General features: G+C 41.7%; 1 protein-coding gene across 11 annotated transcripts in view; it reads right to left on the bottom strand.

Annotated features, from left to right (window-relative positions):
• Positions 1 to 23,966, bottom strand: part of Cbp53E (Calbindin 53E) — a 511,499-nt gene that overhangs the window by 9,399 nt on the left and 478,134 nt on the right. For all 11 annotated transcript variants that reach the window (XM_071667001.1, XM_071666998.1, XM_071667008.1 and 8 more), the window contains one exon: positions 12,008 to 12,064. In XM_071667001.1, coding sequence (XP_071523102.1) covers positions 12,008 to 12,064 — 57 coding nt within the window. The remainder of the gene's footprint in view (positions 1 to 12,007; positions 12,065 to 23,966) is intronic.

The following is a 23,966-nucleotide window of genomic DNA, read 5'->3' as shown; positions in this document are numbered from 1 at the left end:
GAGAGCAGATGAGGGTGTTTTGAAATGGTTTGGTCACATGGAGAGAATGAGTGAGGAAAGATTGACAAAGAGGATATATGTGTCAGAGGTGGAGGGAACGAGGAGAAGTGGGAGACCAAATTGGAGGTGGAAAGATGGAGTGAAAAAGATTTTGAGTGATCGGGGCCTGAACATGCAAGAGGGTGAAAGGCATGCAAGGAATAGAGTGAATTGGAACGATGTGGTATACTGGGGTCGACGTGCTGTCAATGCATTGAACCAGGGCATGTGAAGCGTCTGGGGTAAACCATGGAAAGTTCTGTTGGGCCTGGAGGGAGCTAGAGACTGAGTGTGAACGAATGGGGCCTATGTTGTCTTTTCCTAGCGCTACCTCGCACACATGAGGGGTGAGGGGGTTGTTATTTCACGTGTGGTGGGGTGGCGATAGGAATGAATAAAGGCAGACAGTATGAATTATACACATGTGTATATATGTATATGTCTGTGTGTATATATATGTATATGTTGAGATGTACAGGTATGTATATTTGCGTGTGTGGACTTGTATGTATATACATGTGTATGTGGGTGGGTTGGGCCATTCTTTCATCTGTTTCCTTGCGCTACCTCGCTAATGTGGGAAACAGCGACAAAGCAAAATAAATAAATAAATGAATATTATATATATATATATATATATATATATATATATATTATTTATTTTTATTATACTTTGTCGCTGTCTCTCGCGTTTGCGAGGTAGCGCAAGGAAACAGACGAAAGAAATGGCCCAACCCCCCCCATACACATGTATATACATACGTCCACACACACAAATATACATACCTACACTGCTTTCCATGGTTTACCCCAGACGCTTCACATGCCTTGATTCAATCCACTGACAGCACGTCAACCCCGGTATACCACATCGCTCCAATTCACTCTATTCCTTGCCCTCCTTTCACCCTCCTGCATGTTCAGGCCCCGATCACACAAAATCTTTTTCACTCCATCTTTCCACCTCCAATTTGGTCTTCCACTTCTCCTCGTTCCCTCCACCTCCGACACATATATCCTCTTGGTCAATCTTTCCTCACTCATTCTCTTTATGTGCCCAAACCATTTCAAAACACCCTCTTCTGCTCTCTCAACCACGCTTTTTATTTCCACACATCTCTCTTACCCTTACGTTACTTACTCGATCAAACCACCTCACACCACACATTGTCCTCAAACATCTCATTTCCAGCACATCCATCCTCCTGCACACAACTCTATCCACAGCCCACACCTCGCAACCATACAACATTGTTGGAACCACTATTCCTTCAAACATACCCATTTTTGCTTTCCAAGATAATGTTCTCGACTTCCACACATTCTTGAAGGCTCCTAGGATTTTCGCCCCCTCCCCCACCCTATGATCCACTTCCGCTTCCATGGTTCCATCCGCTGCCAGATCCACTCCCAGATATCTAAAACACTTCACTTCCTCCAGTTTTTCTCCATTCAAACTTACCTCCCAATTGACTTGACCCTCAACCCTACTGTACCGAATAACCTTGCTCTTATTCACATTTACTCTTAACTTTCTTCTTTCACACACTTTACCAAACTCAGTCACCAGCTTCTGCAGTTTCTCACATGAATCAGCCACCAGCGCTGTATCATCAGCAAACAACAACTGACTCACTTCCCAAGCTCTCTCATCCACAACAGACTTCATACTTGCCCCTCATTCCAAAACTCTTGCATTCACCTCCCTAACAACCCCATCCATAAACAAATTAAACAACCATGGAGACATCACACACCCCTGCCGCAAACCTACATTCACTGAGAACCAATCACTTTCCTCTCTTCCTACACGTACACATGCCTTACATCCTCGATAAAAACTTTTCACTGCTACTAACAACTTGCCTCCCACATCATATATTCTTAATATCTTCCACAGAGCATCTCTATCAACTCTATCATATGCCTTCTCCAGATCCTTTGCTTTTCTAAGTATTTCTCACATACATTCTTCAAAGCAAACACCTGATCCACACATCCTCTACCACTTCTGAAATCACACTGCTCTTCCCCAATCTGATGCTCTGTACATGCCTTCACCCTCTCAATCAATACCCTCCCATATAATTTACCAGGAATACTCCACAAACTTATACCTCTGTAATTTGAGCACTCACTCTTATCCCCTTTGCCTTTGTACAATGGCACTATGCACGCATTCCGCCAATCCTCAGGCACCTCACCATGAGTCATACATACATTAAATAACCTTACCAACCAGTCAATAATACAGTCACCCCCTTTTTTAATAAAATCCACTGCAATACCATCCAAACCTGCTGCCTTGCCGGCTTTCATCTTCCGCAAAGCTTTTACTACCTCTTCTTTGCTTACCAAATCGTTTTCCCTAACCCTCTCACTTTGCACACCACCTCGACCAAAACACCCTATATCTGCCACTCTATCATCAAACACATTCAACAAACCTTCAAAATACTCATTCCATCTCCTTCTCACATCACCACTACTTGTTATCACCTCCCCATTTACGCCCTTCACTGAAGTTCCCATTTGCTCCCTTGTCTTACGCACTTTATTTACCTCCTTCCAGAACATCTTTTTATTCTCCCTAAAATTTAATGATACTCTCTCACCCCAACTCTCATTTGCCCTCTTTTTCACCTCTTGCACCTTTCTATTGACCTCCTGTCTCTTTCTTTTATACATCTCCCACTCAATTGCATTTTTTCCCTGCAAAAATCATCCAAATGCCTCTCTCTTCTCTTTCACTAATAATCTTACTTCTTCATCCCACCACTCACTACCCTTTCTAATCATATATATATATATATATATATATATATATATATATATATATATATATATATATATATATATATATATCATCTTTTCATACTATTCGCCATTTTCTGCGCTAGCAAGGTAGCGTTCAGAGCAGAGGACTGAGCCTTTGAGGGAAATCCTCACATGGCCCCCTTCTCTGTTCCTTCTTTTGGAAAATTAAAAACGAGAGGAGAGGATTTCCAGCCTCCCACTCCCTCCCCTTTTAGTCACCTTCTATGACATGCAGGAATAGTGGGAAGAATTTTTTCTCCCCTATGGTGCAGGGGTCCTGGGGTTCGATCATGGCTGTTGAGGTTTGTGAAGTGTTTCAGATATCTGAGAGTGGATTTAGCAGCAGATGGAGCCATGGAAAAGAGTCACAGGGTGGGGGAGGGGGTGAAGGTTCTAGGAGCATTGAAAAATGTGTGGAAGGCAAGAACATTATCACAGAGAGCAAAAATGGGTATGCTATTTCATGTGTGACAGGTGGCGATGGAATGGATGAAGGCAGCAAGTATGAATATGTACATGTTTATATATGTATGTGTATGATATAAATATATATATATATATATATATATATATATATATATATATAATATATAATATATATATATATATATATATATATGATAGAGTCTATGGCCTTGATTCTTCCACATTAGCTCCGGACCTCCCTGGGGATATCCCTGGGGATAGGGGAGAAAGAATACTTCCCAGAGTTGATAGACATGCTCTGTGGAAGATATTAACAATATATGGTGTGGGAGGAAAGTTGTTAGAAGCAGTGAAAAGTTTTTATCGAGGATGTAAGGCATATGTACGTGTAGGAAGAGAGGAAAGTGATTGGTTCTCAGTGAATGTAGGTTTGCGGCAGGGGTGTGTGATTCTCCATGGTTGTTTAATTTGTTTATGGATGGGGTTGTTAGGGAGGTGAATGCAAGAGTTTTGGAAAGAGGGGCAAGTATGAAGTCTGTTGTGAATGAGAGAGCTTGGGAAGCGAGTCAGTTGTTGTTCGCTGATGATACAGCGCTGGTGGCTGATTCATGTGAGAAACTGCAGAAGCTGGTGACTGAGTTTGGTAAAGTGTGTGAAAGAAATAAGTTAAGAGTAAACGTGAATAAGAGCAAGGTTATTCGGTACAGTAGGGTTGAGGGTCAAGTCAATTGGGAGGTAAGTTTGAATGGAGAAAAACTGGAGGAAGTAAAGTGTTTTAGATATCTGGGAGTGGATCTGGCAGCGGATGGAACCATGGAAGCGGAAGTGAATCATAGGGTGGGGGAGAAGGCGAAAATCCTGGGAGCCTTGAAGAATGTGTATAAGTCGAGAACATTATCTCGGAAAGCAAAAATGGGTATGTTTGAAGGAATAGTGGTTCCAACAATGTTGTATGGTTGCGAGGCGTGGGCTATGGATAGAGTTGTGCGCAGGAGGGTGGATGTGCTGGAAATGAGATGTTTGAGGACAATGTGTGGTGTGAGGTGGTTTGATCGAGTAAGTAATGTAAGGGTAAGAGAGATGTGTGGAAATTAAAAGAGCGTGGTTGAGAGAGCAGAAGAGGGTGTTTTGAAATGGTTTGGGCACATGGAGAGAATGAGTGAGGAAAGATTGACCAAGAGGATATATGTGTCGGAGGTGGAGGGAACGAGAAGTGGGAGACCAAATTGGAGGTGGAAAGATGGAGTGAAAAAGATTTTGAGTGATCGGGGCCTGAACATGCAGGAGGGTGAAAGGCGGGCAAGGAATAGAGTGAATTGGGTCGATGTGGTATACCGGGGTTGACATGCTGTCAGTGGATTGAATCAGGGCATGTGAAGCGTCTGGGGTAAACCATGCAAAGTTGTGTGGGGCCTGGATGTGGAAAGGGAGCTGTGGTTTCGGGCATTATTGCGTGACAGCTGGAGACTGAGTGTGAACGAATGGGGCCTTTGTTGTCTTTTCCTAGTGCTACCTCGCACACATGAGGGGGGAGGGGGATGGTATTCCATGTGTTGCGAGGTGGCGATGGGAATGATTAGGGGCAGGCAGTGTGAATTGTGTGCATGGGTATATATGTATGTGTCTGTGTGTGTATATATATGTGTACATTGAGATGTATAGGTATGTATATTTGCATGTGTGGGCGTGTGTGTGTGTGTGTGTGTACATTGTGTATGGGGGTGGATTCCCTGCGTGTCGTAGAAGGCGACTAAAAGGGAAGGGAGCGGGGGGCTGGAAATCCTCCCCTCTCACTTTTTTTTTTTTTTTTTTTTTTTTTTTTACAAAAGAGGGAACAGAGAAGGGGCCCAGGTGAGGATATTCCCTCAAAGGCCTAGTCCTCTGTTCTCAACGCTACCTCGCTAATGCGGGAAATGGCGAATAGTATGAAAGAAAGAAAAAATATGATAGAGTTGATAGACATGCTCTGTGGAAGATATTAACAATATATGGTGTGGGAGGAAAGTTTTTAGAAGCAGTGAAAAGTTTTTATCGAGGATGTAAGGCATATGTACGTGTAGGAAGAGAGGAAAGTGATTGGTTCTCAGTGAATGTAGGTTTGCAGCAGGGGTGTGTGATTCTCCATGGTTGTTTAATTTGTTTATGGATGGGGTTGTTAGGGAGGTGAATGCAAGAGTTTTGGAAAGAGGGGCAAGTATGAAGTCTGTTGTGAATGAGAGAGCTTGGGAAGCGAGTCAGTTGTTGTTCGCTGATGATACAGCGCTGGTGGCTGATTCATGTGAGAAACTGCAGAAGCTGGTGACTGAGTTTGGTAAAGTGTGTGAAAGAAATAAGTTAAGAGTAAACGTGAATAAGAGCAAGGTTATTCGGTACAGTAGGGTTGAGGGTCAAGTCAATTGGGAGGTAAGTTTGAATGGAGAAAAACTGGAGGAAGTAAAGTGTTTTAGATATCTGGGAGTGGATCTGGCAGCGGATGGAACCATGGAAGCGGAAGTGAATCATAGGGTGGGGGAGAAGGCGAAAATCCTGGGAGCCTTGAAGAATGTGTGGAAGTCGAGAACATTATCTCGGAAAGCAAAAATGGGTATGCTTGAAGGAATAGTGGTTCCAACAATGTTGTATGGTTGCGAGGCGTGGGCTATGGATAGAGTTGTGCGCAGGAGGGTGGATGTGCTGGAAATGAGATGTTTGAGGACAATGTGTGGTGTGAGGTGGTTTGATCGAGTAAGTAATGTAAGGGTAAGAGAGATGTGTGGAAATTAAAAGAGCGTGGTTGAGAGAGCAGAAGAGGGTGTTTTGAAATGGTTTGGGCACATGGAGAGAATGAGTGAGGAAAGATTGACCAAGAGGATATATGTGTCGGAGGTGGAGGGAACGAGAAGTGGGAGACCAAATTGGAGGTGGAAAGATGGAGTGAAAAAGATTTTGAGTGATCGGGGCCTGAACATGCAGGAGGGTGAAAGGCGGGCAAGGAATAGAGTGAATTGGGTCGATGTGGTATACCGGGGTTGACGTGCTGTCAGTGGATTGAATCAGGGCATGTGAAGCGTCTGGGGTAAACCATGCAAAGTTGTGTGGGGCCTGGATGTGGAAAGGGAGCTGTGGTTTCGGGCATTATTGCGTGACAGCTGGAGACTGAGTGTGAACGAATGGGGCCTTTGTTGTCTTTTCCTAGTGCTACCTCGCACACATGAGGGGGGAGGGGGATGGTATTCCATGTGTTGCGAGGTGGTGATGGGAATGATTAGGGGCAGGCAGTGTGAATTGTGTGCATGGGTATATATGTATGTGTCTGTGTGTGTATATATATGTGTACATTGAGATGTATAGGTATGTATATTTGCATGTGTGGGCGTGTGTGTGTGTGTGTGTGTACATTGTGTATGGGGGTGGGTTGTGCCATTTCTTTCGTCTGTTTCCTTGCGCTACCTCGCAAACACGGGAGACAGCGACAAAGCAAAATAAAAAAAATAATATATATATATATTATATTTTTTTTTTTTTCAAACTATTCGCCATTTCCCGCGTTAGCGAGGTAGCGTTAAGAACAGAGGACTGGGCCATTGAGGGAATATCCTCACCTGGCCCACTTCTCTGTTCCTTCTTTTGGAAAATTAAAAAAAATTGAGAGGAGAGGATTTCCAGCCCCCCGCTCTCTTCCCTTTTTAGTCGCCTTCTACGACACGCAGGGAATACGTGGGAAGTATTCTTTCTCCCCTATCCCAAGGGATATATATATATATATATATATATATATATATATATATAGATATATATATGATTTCAATGTCTAAAAGAGGAAACAGAAGATGGAGCCTGGCGAGGAGTGCTCATACTCCTCGAAGGCCAGGCTGGGGTGTCTGGATGTGTAGATGTAACCAAGATAAGAGAGGAGAGATTAGTAAGAAGGAAAGAACCTTGGATGTTTTTGCTCTGCGTGAAACAAAGCTCATGGTTAAGGGGGAAGAATGGTTTGTAAATGTCAGGTGTGAAGACAAGTATTGAGAGGACAAGAGCTGAGGAGGGAGGATCACTACTATAGGAGTAGTAGTTGTGGGAGTATGTGACAATGTAAGGAAGTTAATTCTAGATTGATATAGGCAAAAGATGGGAGATTACTGGTGCTTATGCACCTGGCCATAAGAAGCAAGATCATGAGAGGCAAGCGTTTTGGAAGCTGAGTGAGTGTGTCAGCAATTTTGATGTACAAGACCAGGTATTAGTGATGGGCAATTTAAATGCAAAGGCAAGTAATGTGGCAGTTGAGGGAATAATTGGGGCACACGTGGTATTCAGTGTTATGAATGGAAATGGTGATGAGCTTGTGGAGTTGTGTGCTGATAAAAAGGACAGGAGACTAGGAATATCTGGTTCAAAAAAAGAGGGATATACACAAGTATACATATATCAGAGAGATGATCAATGGGCATTGTTTGATTACATTTCAATCGATAGTCATGTAAAAGAGACATTTGGCTGTAAATGTCCTGACAGGGTCAGCTGTTGGGAAATCTGATCACTGTCTTGTGGAGGGGAGGGTGAATGTCTGTAAAGGTTTTTCAAAAAAGAGGAAACAATGTCAGGGAAAAGAGAGTGGTGAGAATGGGCGAGCTTGGGAGGGAGAGATGTGAAGAAGTATGAGGAAAGACTAAGAGTACAATGGAAAAAAGTGAGAGTAAAGAAAGTGAGGGGAGTGGGTGAGGTATGAAAAGTATTTAGGGAAGCAGTGATGGCATGTGTACGAGATGCATGAAGCATGAGAAAGGTGGGATATGGGCAGAATAGAAAGGGGGAGTGAGTGGTGAGAAGAAGAGGTAAGTTGCTAGTGATAGAGAAAAGACGCACATCTGGATAGTACTTACAAGGAAGGAGGGCAAAATGAGAGTTGGGGTGAGAGAGTATCATTAAACTTTAGGGAGAATATAAATATGTTCTGAAAGGAGGTAAATATTATTCAAAAGATAAAAGAACAAACGGGAACATTGTTGAAGAGGGCAAAAGGGGAAGTGACAAAAGGTAGTGATGAAGTTAGGAGATGAAGCGAATATTTTGAAGGATTGTTACATGTGTCTGATGATAGAGTGGGAGAAGTCAGGTGTGTTTTGGTCATGGTGGTATGTGAAGTGATACAGTCACGGAGAATGGTAAGGTGAAGAGAAGAGATGGTGAAAGCCTTGTGTAAGATGAAATGCAGCAAGAAGGCTGGAGTGGGTGGTAATACTGTTGAATTTATCAAGAAAGGGGGTGACTGTGTTGGTGACTGGTTGGTAAGGATATACAATGTAAGTACAGATTATGATGAGATGCCTGAGGATTGGCATAAATGTATAAAGGCAAAGGGAATAAAGTGTGTTTGAACTACAAAGGTATAATTTTGTTGAGTATACCTGGTAAGTTGTATGGGAGGGTATGATTGAGAAGGTGAAGGCAGGTACAGAGCACCAAATTGCAGAGGAGCAGTGTGGTTTCAGAAGTGGTAGAGGATTTGTGGATCAGGTATTTGCTTTGAAAAATGCGTGTGAGAATATTTAGAAAACTGGATGGATCTGTATGAGGCATTTATAGATCTGGAGAAGGCAAATGAGTGGACTGATAAAGATGCACCAAGGAAAGGTCTTAAGAATATCTGTGGGAGATAGAAGCTGCAAGAAATTTCTATCAAGATCTAAGGTATGTGTACATGTAGGAAGAGAGGAGAGTGAATGGTTTCAAGATAAGCTGGTCTGCAGAAGGGGTCTGTGATGTCATCATGGTTGTTTAATTTGTTTATGGATGTAGTGGTGTGGGAGGTAAATGCGAGTCTTGGAGGGATGGGCAAGTTTGCAGTCTGTGGAGTATGTGAGGGCCTGAAAAGTGAGTCACCTAATGTTGGCTGATGATACAGCACTGGTGGCAGATTCAAGTCGTTGAAGCAACTAAGAGGGGCAGGAGCAGGTGGCTGGAAATCCTCACTTCCTGTATAACTTTCTAAAACAGGAAAAAGAGCCAGGAGCCAAATGAGGAATTTTCCCTCTAAGGCTCAGTCATATGTTCTTGAAGCTACCTCACTCATATTGGAAATGGCAAGCATGTATGGGGGAACAAAATTATATATATATATATATATATGTATTTTTTTTTCTTTCATACTATTTGCCATTTCCCACATTAGCAAGGTATTGTCAAGAACAGAGGACTGGACCTTTGAGGGAATATCCTCACCTGGCCTCCTTCTCTGTTCCTTCTTTTGGAAAATTAAAAAAAAAAACGAGGGGAGGATTTCCAGTCCCCCACTCCCTTCCCTTTTAGTCGCCTTCTATGACACGCAGGGAATACATGGGAAGTACTCTTTCTCCCCTATCCCCAGGGATATATATATATATATATATATATATATATATATATATATATATATATATATATATATATATATATATATATATATCCCTGGGGATAGGGGAGAAAGAATACTTCCTACGTATTCCTTGCGTGTCATAGAAGGCGACTAAAAGGGGAGGGAGCGGGTGGCTGGAAATCCTCCTCTCTCGTTATTTTTTCAATTTTCCAAAAGAGGGAACAGAGAAGGGGGGCCAGTTGAGGATATTCCCTCAAAGGCCCAGTCCTCTGCTCTTAACGCTACCTCGCTAATGCGGGAAATGGCGAATAGTATGAAAGATATATATATATATATATATACAATGTTCAGGCACTGATCACTCAAAATTTTCTTCATTCCATCTTTCCATCTCCAATTTGGTCTCCCTCTTTTCCTTGTTCCCTCCACTTCCAACACATATATCCTTTGCCAACCTTTCGTCACTCATTCTCTTCATATGTCCAAAACATTTCAACACACCCTCTCCAGCTCTATCAACCACTCTCTTTTTATTACCTGTCTCTTACCCATTTTTACTTACTTGATCAAACCACCTACCTATCTATCTATCTATCTATAGAGATCTCTGATGCCTGCTCCAACTGGAATGCCCTAAAAGGGGTGGCTGGAGCAACAGAGTCTCCACAACTAAAAAGCTCCTGGGCTGCTTCTTAGCCTTTAGTGCCTCACTCTTAACAGGCCACTGGCAGAGGGAAATTAGTGGTGTTTGCAGAGGCTCTTACTTAATGTTCCTAATGACTACTATCTAATGCTCCACCCTACACCACATATTGCCCTCAAACACTTCAATTCCAACACATCATCCTCCTTTGCATATCATTATCTATAGCCAGTGTCTCGCATACAAATATTATTGGGACTATGTCATCAAACATAACTATTTTTACCAACCTGATAATGATCTGTTTTTCCAAACATTCTTCAACTCTACTTGAATCTTTGCCCCCTCATCCACCCTGTGACTCACTTCCACTTCCTTGATTCCCTTATCTGCCATAGCCACCCTCAAGTATCTACTCACATCACTTCCTCCAAACTTTCACCATTTAAACTCACAGCCCAACAAACCAGTTCCTCTTCCCTTCTAAAATTAATAACCTTATTTTATCCCTGGGGATAGGGGAGAAAGAATACTTCCCACGTATTCCCTGCGTGTCGTAGAAGGCGACTAAAAGGGGAGGGAGCGGGGGGCTGGAAATCCTCCCTTCTCATTATTTTTTTTTTAATTTTCCAAAAGGAACAGAGAAGGGGGCCAGGTAAGGATATTCCCTCAAAGGCCCATTCCTCAGTTCTTAACGCTACCTCGCTAACGCGGGAAATGGCGAATAGTTAAAAAAAAAAAAAAAAAAAAATTATTCACATTTACTCTCAACTTCCTCCTTTCACACTCTACCAAACTCAGTCACCAACTTCTGCAACTTTTCCTTCAAATCTGCCACCAATGCATGTATATAATTCTATACAAGTTTTTGCCACCCTCCCATGCAGAGGCAGCAACAAAGAATGGCCTCACCCTACCACATTCACCCTCCATCCATCACATATTGTGCTATCCTAGGACTTCTCGTGCAGCACCTGCAGCATTTGGGTTGCACTATAAATATGTTTCGATGTAGCCAGATTCAGTCTCACAGTGTTTACACCATGAGTGAGAAAGTAGATCCAGCATGATTATCATCAACTGATGGAAAGGAGTACAGTCTCCTAAAGGACCTACTTGATTCCCAGGGAGTCCATCACCTCACTACCCCTGGTTGTAGTATTAGGAACCCCCATAATAGGGGTCCTGGGGTTGTGTAATAATAAAAGCTCCCTGCAAAAAATAATATATCCAAACATCACCTACTGATGAACTACATCATATGTGTGTCTCTGCCTCATCACATGCAATAAAACTAATCTCTCATCACTTGTGACTGGCATTACCCATTTTTTGAATAAATTCAATTTTTGCATTGAAAATACCATCACAACCTCACCAGCAAGTTTAGTCATGATGGAATAATAATTACTTCTCTTCTATTATCACTGGCCGCTGATTCATCATGTCCTGACATAAAATGTTCTATGTTTTTTGTGCCAGAACCAAACTTAGTTAAAAAGGAATAAAGCTCACATTAATTTCATACCAAAGCAGTACTCAGATCATAAAACCTAAGCACTCTTAACCCAGAACCACTCTTTAGATAGTGCTTCAGATCTCAAGTACCAGCCCTTTTGATTCAAACCTTAATCATCTGCCTGTCAGACTGAATGGCTTAATTACCAGCACATTAGTAATAGCCCTTTAGCATCAGCTTTCAGGCTACCCTCAAATAAAAAAAGAGGGAAAAACTGAGGACACTTTACCCTGTCGTACAGAGCGAAGACCCTCTCGATGTCTTCCTTCGTCAACTTGGAGGCGCCCTAAGGTGAACAAAGATTTCCCATTAGAAGCAATCACTTGACTGATAAAGGTAGTCACTAGGGAGGGTAATGGTGCATCTGAGTTACATCTAATTTTAAGGAATTGCTCCTGAAGGCTCATCACTGGTATCTGGATTTATTTGTAAGTTTTAGAACAAGTAATGGTCTTTCTTTTTTTGGGGGGGAAGTTCTGGAGATCAGGTTTTAGTGATGTTGCAACTTAGAATCTAAGTCCGTGGTAGGGAAGTTGCTATAGAGAGGTAACTAAGAGACACAGACTAGTGTCGGTTAGTATTCAATATGCATCTGTCAGCTAACACAGGACTGAACCTAGAGTAGGCTACATACCTTAGCATAACTAGCGGAAACATAGCAGTCAAGTTACTCTAGTAAATCAACACATCTCCAGTTACTAGAATCTAAAAACTGACCGATTCAATGCAGTACTCAACAATCAGCGTCTGCTCTATAAAACTGACTGAATATGCAGATAAAGAATGCTTGCACTTGAGCAGTATTTTAATCCAGCAAAAACCAAAGCTATATGTTGATAAGATCCCATAACAAATAATAAACTTAAAATCTTCCCTTTTTAAGTCAAGCAAACACCATTCCACTCTCCCCAAAAAACTAAAAACACATATTTAGCATCATATATAAATATACTGCTTGCATGTTAGTCAACTTCATGCAAAAATAATACCTATGCTTCTCATGCTTGTATTGCTATCCTTGGATTCTTAGAAACTACAGAGTCTCTGATGAGCCACTGAGAGAAAATGTAATTCAAATAATCATAGTGGAAATCAGATAAAACTATGTACATATATTTAGAACAGATCTAGAATACAAGGATACTTTAAATATAACATGAACTTATGCTGGTTTGTAACATGTCACAGTAAGCTACATGCACACACGCACACACATACATACAAGCTCATACAAATTCATGCATACACATATGCATATGTGTAAGCAGAGACACACACACACACACAAGATGGGGTCCCCATGAGTGTACAAATCCCTCCATGTACTGTACTGTACCTTCAAGGCAACACATTTAGAACACAGGCACAAACACATACAGAGTAAAAGGCATGGAACATTGTGAAAGGCCTTGAGAGCAGATAGTGTGTCTGCAACATGTGGCCATAGCTCCATCTTAGGTAAGGAGTAGAGGAGACAAACTGTCTCCAGGAAAATATTAGAAATGCTGTCAGGTACACTCTTATGGCAATATTCAGCACACGGCACACATTTTGCACTGGTCAAAACTAACATATACTTTTTAGAAAAGATCCAGAAGAGAGGCAGCACAGACAGTATTGTGCTAGATTTAAGATAACAATATGAGGCCAAAAAAAAGTCCAACATGGACGAAAGAGGAGTAAGGGGTGATTTGATCACATCTTTTGAGATTTTACACCAATGAGATGATGTCAACCATGGAAAGCTCTTCGAAAGATGCAAGGGGCATAGCATGAAACTAAGGGGGAAAAAAAAAAAGACTAGTTTAAGATGTAAAGAAGTGCTATTATTGTATGTGAATTATGGAGGAATGGCATTGTGTATGATGACAGCATACAGAAGTTGAAAAAGTTACGAGTACAATTAGAACAACTGGGCAATTTGAGTGTAGAACTCTCCATCCCATACCACCACAGTACAGGTAACCATAAACAAGAAATTTGGGACGTACAAATTTACATATTTTCTCACATGCAATGATACAGTAGCAAATGAGACACACTCACACACAGGCAAACACCGAGTTATGAGATAATGAATGTGGACTGCAAATAAGTTTAAAATGCTGTGTGATAATAAAAGAAAGTTCAAGAGATGGGGGGGCCCACATGAGTGTTAAATTCCCTCCCCTTATAGTGCAAATAGGTAATTACACACACACACACACACACACACAAATAAAGATAAACCACATAAAGTACATAAACAACAGGCATGTTATCATTATATGAACATAGACAATGACGTTACTAATACTAGGTTTCTAGACTCTTACCAGATCACTCGGTACAGACCAGGAGGAAAAAGATAAACTTACCTGGACAAAGCTCATGACCTGCTGGACCTGATGGCTTCTTGTTTAAACAATGAGGATTTGAAGAGCAATTGGTTTGTCTTCCGTCAAACAGTTCCCATCCCCTGGCATCTTCTCTTTTCCCCCCCTTCTCGTTTTCCCTCTTTTACAAGTATCTCTCCTCTCTCTTTCTCCCTTTCCCTTCCAATTATAAACTGTTCCCCCATTACACCCAAGGACTGTAGTAGCCTTCCAACGTCAAGTGAGCAGAAAGATTTTTTTCCCCCACTTCAAGCGTTGCTGCAACAACGAACACTCGGAACAGCACACGGATTCCTTGAACCGGATGTGACTTATACAATTCTCACTCTGCAATACTTTGCTCGACTGAATGGATAAATCACATATTTGTACATCAAACAAATTATTCTTATTATTTAAAAACCAGAATCCAACTCCTAGGGGCTCTTGCAACTTCAAGGCTGCACCACAATAAGCAGCAGGGAATGTATGGACTCCTTTGGAGTGATGAGTTCTACGACATGATTGTACCAGCCATATCCACTATGCAGAACAAAGTATATATATATATATATATATATATATATATATATATATATATATATATATATATATATTGGAAAGGATCACAATTTTACGCGTGATCAAGATATTGCTATGAGTCCACGGGGAAAATGGAACACGAAAAGTTCCCAAGTGCACTTTCGTGTTATAATCACATCATCAGGGGAGACACATCACATGTTTACCAAATGGCATCCTAGCTTCGTCTCTTCGATGTAGATCAACTGACTATTATATTTCTCTCTTGTGTCTCCCCTGATGATGTGATTATTACACAAAAGTGCACTGGGGAACTTTTCGTGTTTCAAATTCCCCGTGGTCTCATAGGAATATATATATATATATATATATATATATATATATATATATATATATATATATATATATATATATATATATATATATAAAGAAGGAACAGAGAGGGGCCAGGTGAGGATATTCCACAAAGGCCCAATCCTCTGTTCTTAAACGCTACCTCGCTAACGCGGGAAATGGCGAATAGTTTAAAAGAAAAATATATATATATGTATATATATATATATATATATATATATATATATATATATATATATATATATATATATATATATATGTATATTCTTACGAGTCCACAGGGAAAATGAAACACGATAAGTTCCCAAGTGCACTTTCGTGTAATAATCACATCATCAGGGTAGATACAAGAAAGAAATATAAGTCAGTTGATATACAACGAGGAGACGTACTTTGGACGCCATTCAATATGCTAATTGAGTTGAGTAAAGTCCTCCAGTAGGAGAATTTCCAGCAGAACAACAACACAGTCAACCAGAATATTCCATTCTCACCCACACAGACTGACATTATACACAATCTCTCCACAGCCACACTACATAGACCTAACACGTCATATTCTAGTACGCTTCTTCCAACCACAACCCCATGTTCCTGTACAAGACACAGGTGGCAACAGACATCAAAAATTCATCTGACGCTCTCTCCCCCCGACACATCTTCACACTAAAGATATCTGACACACCACACCACCTTCCACAACAATGCCAAAAAGTGGTTGGCCATGGCTGGCTGCCATGCCGGAGTCACTCATACATCCTTATAACCTTTAAGCTCTACAATGGAGTTCCCCAAGGAGCATTTCTTTCTCCAACACTCTTCAGCCTCTTCCTACATGACCTCCTCCTACTACTTTTTGTGGACCACGGTCTGAAGGTCCTCTCACAAGGAAGGCGAACCACACCACCATAACAGCCTACAGCACACAAAGCAACAACAGAAACAGGCAACACAAAATTACCCAATTTAGAACCATGGCTGGCACAGAGGAGAATGTCTGCATCATTACAGAAATCTCAAATCGCCTATATAACCTTAGACAAGCACTCACCTTCACGTTGAACAGCCAATCATTCAAATAGAACAAAAGAACCAACTGTTCTAGACATCCCATATAACAAACACTTTACTCCCCACGACTTAGACATAAAGTAACAAATTAATTGCTCTAAGAACGCTTAACAGGTACCCTATTCGGACAACAGAAAGAATTCCATTTATATACTCTACCAACTATTCATCCACTCCATCCTAAACCATCCCTTACTTGCCTGGTCATTCACATCGTCCACAGCAGATGTAACAAATCAGCAAACCACACAAAACAAAAGACTTGGAACAAACACACCGTGTGCCTATCAGCCACAAACACTGATGATCGACACAATGAAACACGGCAGCTTCTCTACCAGTACAATTCCAACTCAACACTGGCACTCAGCTTGTGACAACAACATATACATTCCCTCCCATCCAAACCAGTCCATCACTCACCTCCATTCCCCCAGGTAGAAATAAAACCCCCTAAGCCCTGCCTCATACTGCAACAACCTTTACTCAGAATTCCCTTCTCACCTCAAATAAAGACATTCCCCTCACCTCAAACAAAGAGAACACTGACGAAACATAGATACTGAAATGACCCAACTAGTAACTAGACAGACCCCGACAAGTACTGCCCTCCCTACTTCTTCTAAAAAAAAAATTGTATCATCTCACGAAACGTACAGCCATCTGAGACCACACTCTCCAGACACACACGAGTCACAGTTGACCGTCAACGGTTAGGACATGAACCATCCTTACAACACCACAAGCACCAGTCCAGCACATCACAAGACCCTCCAATTGAGCCCATGATGATACGATCATAATAAGGAAGACGCTGCACATCTACTGTTCAATTGCCCCCCCCCCACACACTCTTCCCAAACTGACACACACCACAACACTTTATGATCAACCCGCTGGACGTGGCTAACTTCCCGAGCGCTGCATGAGTTCTATATATGAGAGACTCCCAGGAAGATATATATATATATACATATATATATATATATATATATATATATATATATATATATATATATATATATATATATATATCCACAATGGTACCATGAGGCAGTCAAAATGTTCACAAAAAAAGCCAAAAATTTACCACTCAAAATTTTTGTCAATTCTTCAAGCGCTCATCGTAAGGGAAATAACACAAAAACTACGAGAAAAAAAGAGTTATAAAAACTAAACCAAACGAAGGGGGAAAAAAATGCCCGTAGCCTTTGACCAGACCTCACGAGAGAGTCCAGGCGGGGTCCAAAATGTCACTTTTTCTTACCTTTGGCTAACGAATTTACTGACGACTCATCTACCCTGTAACAACCCATCTTGGCCCCAGTCCCATTCCAACGACCGACTATATTAAGTGTGCGCATGCGCAATACACCACAATAAGGTACGTGGTACTCCCACTAGGCTCACGAACATTTTTTTTTAAAAAGTTTCCAATCCAGTAACGTCCTCATCTCTCGCGCGTCTGAGGGGGATCTCGCGACTCTGATCCACTTATATAATCCTGTATCTATACTGCCTTGGTCTCTAATTCCTGTCCGTATGACCAAAGTGGGTGTGTATATCCATATAGCAACGGCGCGCCAAGTCACACACACACCATCATGACATGAAGAATGACTCGTCCTTCTGCTGGTGTGGTGTGACATGAAGAATGACTCCTTCTGCTGGTGTAGGGTTGCTAAAAAGGACAACACAGTGTTTCAATGTTACTATTTTCTACTTACGAGGTTTACAAATGTGTCCCTCGTCTCAAATCTGTTCCTTTACAGTAATCCTGTGGTAAGGTTATCTTGGTTGAGGTGATCTGTATATACACAAGGTGTGGAGAACACTGTGTTGGCCACAATACGTACTCCATCCAGTTCCTCGTCTTAAAATTCGAGTCCTCACATTTTCGAGAGCTCTTAAAATACTCAAATCATTTAACAAACGTAGAGTCGTTAAACAAACACTACATCTAGCTAGTAAGATAAGGTTTCCCTTCAAGATTTCCATTTCACTCCACTGCTCAACCTAATGCGAGTCTAGGACACACACACACACACACACAGAGCCACTCATCCAATTCCCATTTTCTTTTCGTCCCAATTTTAAACATGGTAATTACCACTAAATCCTCACGTAAATTCTTAACTTGAACGGCTTGGTAGGACGCGAGAGGCCTTAATAACACTCTTAAAAAGGCCAGGAGGACTTTTTTTTTTTCCTCTATTGTAAATGGAGGCCTATGTTCCTGCCCCCCCTACCCTAAGGGCCCCCTCATTAGGGCTAACACCTGTGTAAAACGCCTTCCCAGGGGAGAAAGGGAGGGGAGTGGCTACTCTCTCTCTCTATTGGCCAGTTACCCCACGGGGCGATGACGTCAGAAGCGATCGCTGATTGGCTGGCGGATGATCGGCCGCGCGCGCTCGCGCCTTTGAGAGGCAGCCATTCCTGGGGCAGACACATTATACGCCCGCCAGCCTCCGTCGTTTTTCCCCTTAATGAAGAGTTCCATAATTAATCTATTGCGAGTACAAATGTCGCTTGGCGCTAATGAGAGGCGAGGCATAATCCAATATCACGATTGAGCATCGGTAGAGTCAATAAAATCAACGACAAAAAATAGAGCTACGTGCAGCTCTTGAAACACACACACACACACACGTACCACACACACACGCACACGTACCACACACACACACGCACACACACACACACGCACACACACACACACGTACACACACACACACGTACCACACACACACACACACACACACACACACACACACACACACGCGCACACGTACCACACACATACACACACACACACACACTCACACACGTACACACACGCGCACATACGTACACACACCCACACACACACACACACACCGTGTTTCTCCCACCCACTACAGTTACCAACTCACTCCAAACACCGTGGGGGATGGATGAAAGCCCTGCGTAAATCCTGCATATACATCCATCTCCCTCCCTCCCTGATCCATATTAACATATTCATCGTAGAGGAAGTTCAGTGAGGGTAATTGGATCTGGACATTTTTTTTCTTTAAATGCGTTAGAGGGAGGGAAAGAAGGCCCCCATGGTGAGTGTTGCTGAGGGAGGGGTAATACAGAAACGGAGAATGTAATTAGAAGGTTTTATAAGAATTAAAAGGGATTGTATGATCGAGTACTGTAGTGGGTGTATGGATGAGTGTAGAGGGTAAGGCTGGTGATGTGATGTAGGGGGAAAAGGATATTACTGTATTGGGATGGGAGGTTGAAGAGGGAGAAGATAAACTGCTGAATGTATGAGAAAGGGGATTTACTGCATGAATTTTATGAGGGGGGGGAAGATAAACTGAACGAACGTATGGGGGGGTGGAGGAATATTTCTATAGATGTTTTACGAGGCACTTATATATATATTACTTTAGTAGACATGTTGAGTTTATAATGTTATATACAGGGCGAGTATACCTACGCCAAAGTATACCTTAATACGCATAATTCTACAAGAATAATAGAGTAAAAAATATAAAAATACTCATCTTCTTTTCTCCTGCATTACTTCTCTTACAGTTTTCATCTCAAGATAATATTCCAGCATCATTCATCAATTATTCACGTGTGACCATTCATAAGGGTGAATTATCCACTTTACCCCCACCGTTACAATGGCTCAAACAACGTTACAGTTTCAAACTGAGTTTTCAAAACGGTCATAACCCAAAAATGTTTTGTATCCAGGTTATCTGACCCTCATAATACATATTGTTGATGTTATTATCAACATTCTCAAATGTTTAGTATCAAGTAAACACGACAAATTATCATCGTTTTCTTTTTAACTTCATTTCAACACCTTTACCGTTAATATCCGACACTGGAGGACCCCCCCTGGTAAGCCAATTTGCCTTTGACCCCACGATTATCTGGACGTCCAGATGACCTGACATCCAACAACCAATCTATCTATCTATATTCAGCCTCGCTAACAACGAACACACACACACACACACACCAGGTCCGAGGGTCATTTTTTTGTTTCCACGAAGGCGATGCATTACCGGGAACGTAAACACCAGAGAAAATGGATAAGAAAATCACCTTGTGAGAGTGTGGAGATGAGGAAGACGGAGACACAGTAGGTCACAGGTCAGTGGAGATGAGGAAGACGGAGACACAGTAGGTCACAGGTCAGTGGAGATGAGGAAGACGGAGACACAGTAGGTCACAGGTCAGTGGAGATGAGGAAGACGGAGACACAGTAGGTCACAGGTCAGTGGAGATGAGGAAGACGGAGACACAGTAGGTCACAGGTCAATGGAGATGAGGAAGACGGAGACACAGTAGGTCACAGGTCAGTGGAGATGAGGAAGACGGAGACACAGTAGGTCACAGGTCAGTGGAGATGAGGAAGGTGGAGGGAGAGTAGGTCACAGGTCAGTGGAGATGAGGAAGACGAAGAGAGGTCACAGGTCAGTGTAGGACATGAGGAAGGCAAAGAGAGAACAGAGGTCACAGGTCAGTGTAGGAGATGAGAAAGACGAAGAGAGAATAGAAGCCACAGGTCAGTGCACGAGATGAGGAAGACGAAAGAAAATAGAGGCCACAACGAACTGACATATACAGAACCTGGAGTTACGAGGGAACCTTTCCTTTCATACCACACCAATTAAGTAGCTCGCTGGACAGTAACTCCACCAGGTAACACTGCATCAAAAAAGCAGCAGGAACCAGACCAGCAACACAGCGTGTTGAGGAACGGCAGTGTGCGGGGAACACATATATACATATACTTCGTGGCAGGTTGCAATTCTCACCCCCTGGTTCAAAGGACATGTCTTCGGCAGTGTTAAAACACCATGTCTCAAACTAGGCACCATCATTCCAACAAATATGTTCATAAACCTTTAACTTGTGAACTTCGTTGTAGGAAAACATGTTTCAACACATGCCCAGGGGAGTCGGGAGGAAGGAAGGAAAAGGGGGGGTGGGGGGATATATATATAAAGGATGGAAGTCAAATGATAATATAGACATTATTCTAAGACCCGCAAAGGTCGAATTTTAGGTGGAATAGCTTCTACGGTCATTATCAAACACCAAACCCGTCCAAAGCCTTGATCTCACACACACACACACACACACACACACACACACACACACACACACACACAAACACCACTCGAACACCATTTGCAGACCAGTATGGAATCTGAGCGGCTGGGGCATCACACAAAATGGACAACAGCAGATATATATATTATATATATATATATATATATATATATATATATATATATATATATATATATATATATATATATATATATATATATATATTCCTATGAGTCCACGGGGGAAAATGAAACACGAAAAGTTCCCAAGTGCACTTTCGTGCAATAATCACATCATCAGGGAGACACAAGAGAGAAATATAACAGTCAGTTGATATACATCGAAGAGACGTGATTATTACACGAAAGTGCACTTGGGAACTTTCCGTGTTTCATTTTCCCCCGTGGACTCATAGGAATATCTTGATCACGCGCAAAATTGTGATCCATTCCAATATATATATATATATATATATATATATATATATATATATATATATATATATATGTATGTAATATATATATATAAAGCAAAAGACAGCCCAGCAGCAGCAGTTTAAAATGAAAATCATACATAGCAACAACACTACTTGCGCATGAAAGCCGTCATGTGCATCGCTCAAGAAGCAGCAGCAGCGGCTGGGTTTACATACACTGCTCACCCACAGCTGTGCACCAAAACCCTCGGTCAACAATCTATTGCATCTACGTAAATACTGCGGCACAGACACACACACACAGACTTGCAGATAACAATGATAAGCTTTGCATCAAACTAGGTCAGTAAGAAAAATAAAAAAGTATTTTGTGCTTACTATAGAGAGACAAAGGGGTGAAAATTTATTCACCAGGCATTTACCATAAAAACATTGATGTTATCAGTAGATGGTGAATGAAAAAAGATACCCCATTATAAAAATATATATATATATGTTGACTATCTCTGAAAATCTAAATTACAAAAATGTTTTCTAACATTGGAGGGGGGAATATATATATATATATATATATATATATATATATATATATATATATATATATATATATATATATATATCCGTTTAACCATCTCAAACAAAAAATAGAAACATTTCTAACCAGCTCTCGAGAGAAAGTCTTGACACACACACACACAAACTTCTGCAGAAGCTTCCTATCTTGAAATAGAAAACGAAAGCACCAAAATGACATGAAGAACCACAGAGAACGGAGCTTGGAAGAAGACGGAGGGAGGGACGGGAATAAAACCAATACAATTTCTCAAACGTCTGAGTAAGTGTGGGGAAGAGCCTCTCCCAGTCCACACCCAGCACCTACCACAGACTCCCGGTACACACCACCAGGGGACACTGAAGACTCCCGGTACACACATACTGTAGACTTCCAGTACACACCCCCACAGACACCGGTGGTTCCCAGTACACACACAGACACAGACACCCAGTACATGTCCACATACACTGTAGACTCCCAGTCCACACCCACAAACACTGAAGACACCCAGTACACACCTACAGAATTGCAGACTCCCAGTACACACCCAATAATACTACAGTCTCCCAGTACACAAAACATACTGTAAACTCCTCGTTCAAACACAGACACTATAAACTCCCAGTCAAAACACAGACACTATTGTCTCCCAGTACACACCCAATGCAGACTCCCAGTACACACCCAATAATACTACAGTCTCCCAGTACACAAAACATACTGTAAACTCCTCGTTCAAACACAGACACTATAAACTCCCAGTCAAAACACAGACACTATTGTCTCCCAATGCACAGCCAATGCAGACTCCCAGTACACACACACACGTAGACCAGACACTCCCATTACAGACCCCCTCAACGACTTACCATCAAAGTGGGAACTGACAGACACAAGTCCCACCATCTTCCCAGAAACAATAAAGGAAAGACACTAAACATAAATAACTAAATCAAGGCTCTTCCCTTCTAACCATCTCAAAATTCTAAAGAAGTCTTAATTGGGTATGCCTGTAGCAAGCACACACACACACACACACACGTGGCTATAATTATATAGCCACTGTCCATCACTTTAGGTGGTATATAGCCACACACACAGGTGGCTATGAATATACCCACTGTCCATCACACGACCGTACGGTATAATAGCCTTGTTTGCGTCTCTCTGAAACTTCGTTCAGTTTCAGGGGATGCGATGATTGGCGATTCGCGAAACGAAGACCAAAAAAAAAATATTATCTCTTGCCACCATGCGATACTCACACCCACCCCCTCTTCGTGGATAATTACTATCAATATCAGAATTCGACATTTTGAGGGAAACAAGATGGAAACCCTATACCAATATATATATATATATATATATATATATATATATATATATATATATATATATATATATATATTTCCTAGCCTAAGCCAGGTGGCCCAGTTCGGATACTAAGGTCTCGGGGAGGATGAACAGCTGGGTTGACTGTGGACCGACTGCTGCAACCAGGATTCGAACTCATATATAAATATATATATATATATATATATATATATATATATATATATATATATATATATGAGGAAAAATAAATGGCTTCTGTTCGTCCGATTCCGCTACTGGAAAAGACATCTCTCCCGTCCAGCTTTTCGACCAACCACAATCCCGCCTGCGGCCGCGAGGAGACGGAACCACGGTTCTCATTGGCTGCGCGAAACACCTTCCGCCTCATCCCGGGAAGCCTTTCCATTGGTCGAGGACGCGCGCCAAATGT

Source organism: Panulirus ornatus, chromosome 11 (assembly GCF_036320965.1).
Source record: "Panulirus ornatus isolate Po-2019 chromosome 11, ASM3632096v1, whole genome shotgun sequence".
Classification (NCBI taxonomy): Eukaryota; Metazoa; Arthropoda; class Malacostraca; order Decapoda; family Palinuridae; genus Panulirus; species Panulirus ornatus.
The sequence above is the reverse complement of the archived record's forward strand: the minus strand, read 5'-3'. Positions and strand labels throughout refer to the sequence as shown.